This window comes from Limulus polyphemus, unplaced genomic scaffold, assembly GCF_000517525.1.
Source record: "Limulus polyphemus unplaced genomic scaffold, Limulus_polyphemus-2.1.2 Scaffold3382, whole genome shotgun sequence".
Classification (NCBI taxonomy): domain Eukaryota; kingdom Metazoa; phylum Arthropoda; class Merostomata; order Xiphosura; family Limulidae; genus Limulus; species Limulus polyphemus.
Window position 1 is genome coordinate 35,724 of NW_013668992.1, and position 7,623 is coordinate 43,346.

The following is a 7,623-nucleotide window of genomic DNA, read 5'->3' on the forward strand; positions in this document are numbered from 1 at the left end:
GGAGGACATCTCAGAGTAAAGAAGACATTGAGTCATCTATGGCAGAGATTTTACTGGGTAGGTATGAGGGAAGATGTGATAAAATGGTGCAGGGCCTGCAGTACATGTTGTGATAAAAGGGGACCCAAGCACAAGGGAGTGCTGCAATGAAGTTATATTAAGTTGGCACACCAATGGAAAGAGTAGCCATTGACAATGCTGGTCCATTGCCCCAAAATCATGTTGGAAACAGGTGTGGTGATGGATTATTTCACCAAGTGGCCTGAGGCATATGGAATACCAAATCAGAAATCTTCAACTGTAGCTTCGGCTATTAATGATTTCTTCTTGAGGTTTGGTATGCCATACAAACTGCATTCAGATCAAGGCCGTAACTTTGAATCAGCTGTGTTCCATAAATGCTACACATTGTTTGGCATACGAAAGACCAGGACAACGCCACTTCACCACAGTCTGATAGGATGGTAGAAAAGTACAATTTGACACTGGGATAGGAATTGACAAAGTTTTGTAATAGCCGCCAAGATGACTGGGATGTCTTACTCCCTCCACTGTTGATAGCCTATAGAACAGCAGAGCATGAAGCCACTGGATACACTCCAGCAAAGCTGATATTTTGTCGGGAACTTCAGTTGCCAGTGGACCTGATAACAGGACGCCCACCTTACGAAGAGTTGCCTGAAAATATGCCAGAGTTTGTGAAAGTGTTATCAGAAAGGATGGATGATATTCAACCATCAAGTGCATTCAAACTTGAAAACGTCTGCTGATTCGATGAAGCTATGTTATGATAAGGGATCTAATGAAGTCAGCTTTGTACCAGGAGACAAGGTGTGGTTGTATAATCCCAGGAAGACCAAAGAGAGGTCTCCTAAGTTGTCTTCTCCATTGGAAGGCCCATATAACATACTGGTTCGTCTCTCAGACGTGACTTTCCGAATAAAATGTGGTCGGCGAGGTAAGCCAAAGGTGGTGCATGCCAACAGGCTTTGGCATTATCACGGTCCAGGTCATTTGAGTTGGAATGAAGTGAACAATGGAATAAATGACGCTGCTGAAGATGTGTCACATAAAAAAGCCACTGTTGAAAAAGAAACTCTACCCGATTTTGAGAAGGAAAACAGTGAAGCTGCTAATGAAGTTACTACCAGTGATGTGACTGCTACCGAAAATGGGACATTTCCCGATGGAGCAGATGAATCCCACGTAAAGCAGAAGCCAATAAGATGGAGACCAGTACGGAAGAAGAAAAGTCCTGTAAAATTAAGAGACTTTGTTGTATTTTAGTTTTGTGTTTGTACGTTTTGTACATTTAATTAGGTTATTGTTAATTATCTATTGGTTTAATGTAAGTGGCTATTGTTCGAGACGAACAATATTTTGGAAGGGGCAGTGTTACGATAGCGGAAGTCACGTGGCGCTGGTAACACGTGATGAATTTCTCGAATGATCATGAATTATCGGGGAAGACCGAGTTTGTTCGAGACGCCCTCTTTTTTAGTATATAAGCCTGGCAGCGAAAGCCTGTGGGGATGTATGAAGAGCGTTCCGGGTAATTTACGATTCTGTTTGGAGCTAGTGTGTGTTTTCGAGATTGTGAATCGCTGTGATTTATAGCGTGTATTATAAAAGTTGTTAAGTTTACAGTGACGAGAAACGTATCGATTGTGAATTTACTGTGTGCTAAAAGTTTGTATCGAGGAAGAATAAACTGTTTAACCAAGAAAGGACTTGGATCGCTGAAGTTTCTCGGAAAGAATTTCTACCGAAAATTAACAAACAAGCAGATACGCAACAATACTATAGTAAAAATAAAATAGTATAATATTTAAATTTGCATAAAAGTGGCAACAAAAATTTAAACATCAAATAGATAATTTTGGGAAAGACAAGCAATTTATTTGGAAATAAATTAAGTACAAAACAGCTAAAAATGGAATATAAATTAAAATACCTATACAGTTGTCGTTGTTATTATGACTTTTATTTCAAGGTATCACAAAATCTAAAAAAAAAAATAGTTAGTTGTCAATGGAAATAAGTTTGTTTATTCAGAAAATATTGGAAACAATCATACTAGTAATTCCTCCCATCCTGATGGCCCAATGATAAGCTTGGGGTTTTATGATGCAAAATTGCACGGTTCTATTTCTGCGGTAGGCACTAACCAAATAGCCTTTCTCTTAATAACAGACAAAACTACTAGAAATGTAGGCTGAAACATTTATAGTCAATTGCATAAGTTAAGTGTAAGGTTGCATATTCATATATATATGTTTGGCAATATAACGATAGTCTAGCGGAACTACTTAAAATGATTTTCTTTAACCAAAATCTTAGTTATTTCATAATATTTGTATGACTTCTGGATTACTTATATACTTGGAATAGTATAAGAACTTCTGAGTGAAAGTATAGAAAAATGCGTAATAATATATCAAACACAACATTGTCTGCTATCTTTGAGAATATGTTTTTAAGCAACAGATGACGCTCTAATGTGTATTACGTAGCCAATGATGATGTCACATTTTGTCAAAGAAGTTTCACTATGTTTGGTGTTACTAATATAATGATGAGAAGTTATGACCTGCCGTGGTTTACTTAATTTGTAAAAAAAAACTATTTTTTATGGTAAGCTAACTATTATTATAACAAAATTCGTCCTTAGAACAAATTAATCAAGAGTAATTTGTATGGTAGCTATGCGTTTAATTTAATATATACTCTAACTTAGTAGTAATAGTAATGTGTATAGACCTACAATAGTAAATGTAACAGAAAATTTTGAAATTAATTAATTACTCCTAATAAGGTAACGATATAGAATAAATTTCGGAAACTAGATATGTTGACGTAGCCATTGGGCTCAGATTTTTTTACGATGACCATAAATGAGATGTAGTTTCAACGTAAGTATAAATATATTTATAATATTGATAAATGTCATTGTGTCAGTATTACATTTCAGTGCCATTTTTACTTAGATTTAGAAACGTTAGCACTGGTAAGATAGTGCAAAAATTACACCCAGTTCTTGCTATTGCCATTGGAGAACTATATGGACATTGTGAGTGTGAGTATAATTATATTGAATTCTGTTCTTTTGTGGTACCCATTGAATAAAACTTCTGTTATTTGTATTTTCAGAATAAATATGTATAAGTAAAACTTTAATTTCAAGATAAGACCTTCTGGTCTAATTATAAAAGTAGTAGATGGCAAATGTAAATGCATAAGCTACCATTACCAGAGCATAAGGAGGAAGAGGTTTTTACTCCAAACTTCATACTTTTAGGCCATAAGTTAAAATTTTCCATAAAATATAGCCAAAAAGTGAAGAAAAAATTCTTTACTAAATATTAAGTTTTAAAAAGTTTAAAAATGTGAACAATAAGCAAGAATTAATTAAATGTAATATATATATATATATACATACATACTTGTTTATTTATTTTGAATTAATTAATTTGGATTAACTCCAGGAGCTATGCTGTAAAGAGTCAATTTTTACTATTTGAATATAAGATTGTCATAGTTTTACCATTACTGGAAACTGACCATTTGAAAATTACCCTGACTTTGTACGAGAATGTATGCTATTCCCCTTTATTTATAAAATTCTATTTCTAACTGTACTGAGATATCACACTTAAGTTTCAAATTGTTATTTTCTTTGGCATAGTTATTAGATATTTGACTTTAATTTTTGTGCAGATGAATGTATATGTAGTGCAAAACACTTTTTCAATGAAATATAACTAACAGCTTAGATTTAGTGTGGTTTAAGCTTGTAACCCTGGTAACAAAGAAAGTGCTTTAACTAATTATGCTACTGCCAAGTTTTGATCTCAGTTCACTAGTTCTCAGAGACAAAACTTTACAGAATTGTTTAGCTGTACTAATATCCTTTTATAATGCTCAATTAATTTATTGACATTTTGTTGAAAATACCAAATTAAGCTTGGAACTGTAAAAGTTTAACTTAAGGGTGCTACGTTTCCCAGGGATGATTGCAATTTTTTTTCTAAAGCACTGAAAACTGAAAATGGCAGGATTTGAATCAATAATCATGCCTACTGGATAGACGCTTTAATTAATGAAGCCACCACATCTCAAAATGCTGCCTTTCTTTTATCTTTATTGGGTTTTTTATGGGAATATTATTGATTTGCTGATGATAATTTAGGATATTTTAGATACACTGTTAAGATGATTTTATAAGTTTTCACTTTTTGAAGGCCTATTAAAGAAAAGTAGACACGTTCATTTAGCCCCCTTTTCACTTACAGTTACATGTCGGTGTAACAATGACAAATCATAAATAGTATTTCACAACCTAGAAAAAATAATTTTAAAAGTTTCTTACAGGTAATGTGGAGATGGTAGGTATAGTATAAGCTGGCTTAAGGTAATTTTACAGTTCCACATAGATAATCTAAGTGATTTTTTTTGTAATTTCAGAAAATTGTTAGTGGTTTCTTCTTTGTCACTCATATTAGTGTAAATTACAAGTTTTATATTATTTATGCTGTTCTTAAACATAAATTCAGTTTTGTCTGGTGTTTTTAAACAGTTTGGGTTCTCAACAGAACTATATATTGTCAAGTTTATATGTTTTAAACAGAAAGCTAAGTTTTAGTCATGCTTATATTGTTTTTTAAACAGAGAGCCAAATTTTGTCTTGTTTATGATTTGTTTTTTTTTCAGATAATTTTGAAGATTGTGATGTACCAATAATAATGGAGAAGCTTGAGTTTTGGTGACTGGACAAAGAGAAATGAAGTTTAACATTGAATGGTTTTAGAAGTTTTAACAGAAAAAGTTAACAAGTAAAAGTTAAACAAGTAAACAAAATATAAGTAAGATACTTAAGTTGTAAGCAAGTTATCCAGATTTAATTGCCCTATAAATTGTGAAAAAATTTTGTGACAATGGTTCAAAAATACCAATCACCTGTGCGAGTCTACAAGTATCCATTTGAACTTGTGATGGCCGTGAGTATATTTTTCTATGTAAATTTACATGAATGTTTGTGATGTTCTGAGTTGTACTAGTTAAGAGTTGTAAGAGGGTTTTTGTTTTAAAGTTAAGCATAATGTATATTAGTATTAATGAGAATTTTATATATGAAATATCTTTTTCTTTTTTTTTCTGAAGGCATATGAAAGGAGATTTCCAACATGTAAGATGATTCCAGTATTTGTTGGCAGTGAGATTCTCGCAGAGTTTAATAGTGAAGATGGTGGAGTGACCATCATTGAACGACGATGTAAACTGAATGTTGATGCTCCTTATCTTCTGAAGAAGGTAATATATATAATAATATATTGTGAGAAGTAAGAGGATAGTGATGAATAAAATGGTAATGGTGTTTGATGGTTCTTGAAGGTGACTTTTGAGTTCTGAGAGTCATTTGCATGATATTAAAACTGAACCATATTTGTGATTACTTTGACAATAGAAATCATATTATTAGTTTACAGTATTTTGTATCAGTACTTCAAGCTGAGAATATTTAGGTTTCTCACAATAAATCATGATAAGAAGATTAAAGAATTATTAATTATAACATATTCTTTTTCCCAGTTAATATGTTTTTGTCATTGAACTTATTTCTTACAATTTTATTGTTTTGATTCCTAAAAAATTGACTCCAGTTTGATAAATTTTAATAAATAAATTGACCAAATTTAGCTTAAAAAGTTTAAATTTTAGTTATATAAATACTTACGCTATGCTGTATTGGTTTTGAGTATGAAAGGCCAACAAAAGGATGCATACATAGTAGTTGACAGGAGAGTTTCAACATGCAAAAAGTAATAAGTATTACAATAATACATAAGTATTTTCTCTCTGTATATATGTATTTCATAACAATAATTGTGCAACAGTTACTGTTCATACCAAATCTGTTAATATCAGTTCATAATGAACATCAATTCAAAGTGCCATACCCATCCAGGTTACTTAAGATTTCACTTTGGAAACTTAAAGGTATTAACGAATTGTAACAATAACTTATTTAATGTGTCAGTAATCAGTTGAGCAGTACTAACACAATGTTATTCTATCAATATCAACTAAATGTAATTGTTCATCCTTAGTAATACTTTTGAATAGGGAAAACAGTGTTCCTCAAAATCTACAGTGTGTCCCAATAATTTTGATACAAGGGGATCTACATTCTCAGAACTTCTTTTTTAGGGTCCTGGGACCCTTAATGTTTAGAAACTGAGAGTCCCTAAATAAAACTGGGAGTCCTGATGATTCCCACCCTAATTCCCCTGATGAAGAAAGGTCTATCTTTTGAAAGCACTCAGGTTGTACTTCTTTTTTTTTTGTCTTTTAAATACATTTTTGAACCAACATGTTTTCCCAGTATCATGAATAAAGTTCACAATACTGATAGAATTAATGCAATAATCATGCAATTTGTATTAGAAATAATTAATTTTTCACTCTAATGTCATTTACAAGACAATACTAATTACTGTTGTAGCAAGTTTAGTTAGTATTAATTGTATGTTTGTGATTAGCTGAATTTTATATTTTTATTTATTGCAGTCTGACATGACACTATAGATTAATCATGTTATTAATTCAAAATTAAGATAATTAAACAGCTACTCACAGTTTTTCAGAATTTCTATTTAAATTTTTCATCTTAACACTTAACTGAGGAATGTTACAGTTACATTAATTATTAGAAAATCAAACTAAATACACTATAGTTCATCCAAATATTGCAAGACCAAAGTATTTATTTGTGACAAATGACCTCACCTTTCAAAAGGGGTTCAATATTACCTTTATAAGGTGTCATAGGTCAGTGATTCTCAACCTTTTTGAATCCATGGAACTCTTCTGGCATCAGATTTGTGTCACAGAACATAAATTTAAAGATAATTTATATCTAATAATTATAATTTGCTTTCTATAGATAAGAAATAATTGTCTTTATGCATATAATGTTTGAGTACAATAAACTTGCTTTTCAGTGGCACAGCGGTATGTCTGCGGACTTGCAACACTAGAAACTGGGTTTCGATACCTGTGGTGGGCAAAGCACAGATAGTCCATTGTGTAGCTTTGTGGTTAATTACAAACAAACAATACAATAAACTTATCATTGTATTCAAATTCAACACTGTAAGAAGGGATTTAAACTGTTTGATTAGTTGGCCTAGCCTACCGTACTGCTAATATCTAATTGATGATGTCTTCTCTAAAAATATTGTTGTAGTTTTCTAGTAGGCATAATATTGCACAAAAACATCTACCTTCTAAATACTACAGAAGTCTTTAAATTGTGTCTTCAAGTTGTTTTATTACTGTTGATTATAGTTGACCATACTAACTTCCACTTGACTATTTTTCACAAAACACCTGTTGTATTCTTGACTAAATAGCATTAAAGGTCAGAATCTTTCTGAATGAACAAGAGGTGTAGAAGCTTAAAATGAACATCAAGCTAACAGAAAATAGTAAAATGTGATTTAGAGAAACAAGTATGAGTTTAGGAAAGGGCAAAAAATTAAATATATTTACAGTTCACATACTAATGTTACGTCTCCGTTTGTTAATTAACTTTCCGTAACTTCGTTCCGACAAAACTTTAGT

General features: G+C 31.8%; 1 protein-coding gene across 1 annotated transcript in view; it reads left to right on the forward strand.

The window, feature by feature from the left end:
* The first annotated feature begins 2,537 nt into the window (after positions 1 to 2,537).
* The window catches only part of LOC106469259 (SEC14-like protein 1), a 39,739-nt gene continuing 34,653 nt past the window's right edge, over positions 2,538 to 7,623 (forward strand). Inside the window, exons 1-3 of the mRNA XM_022397731.1 lie at positions 2,538 to 2,634; positions 4,711 to 4,997; positions 5,161 to 5,310. Coding sequence (XP_022253439.1) covers positions 4,935 to 4,997; positions 5,161 to 5,310 — 213 coding nt within the window. The 5' untranslated portion in view covers positions 2,538 to 2,634; positions 4,711 to 4,934. The remainder of the gene's footprint in view (positions 2,635 to 4,710; positions 4,998 to 5,160; positions 5,311 to 7,623) is intronic.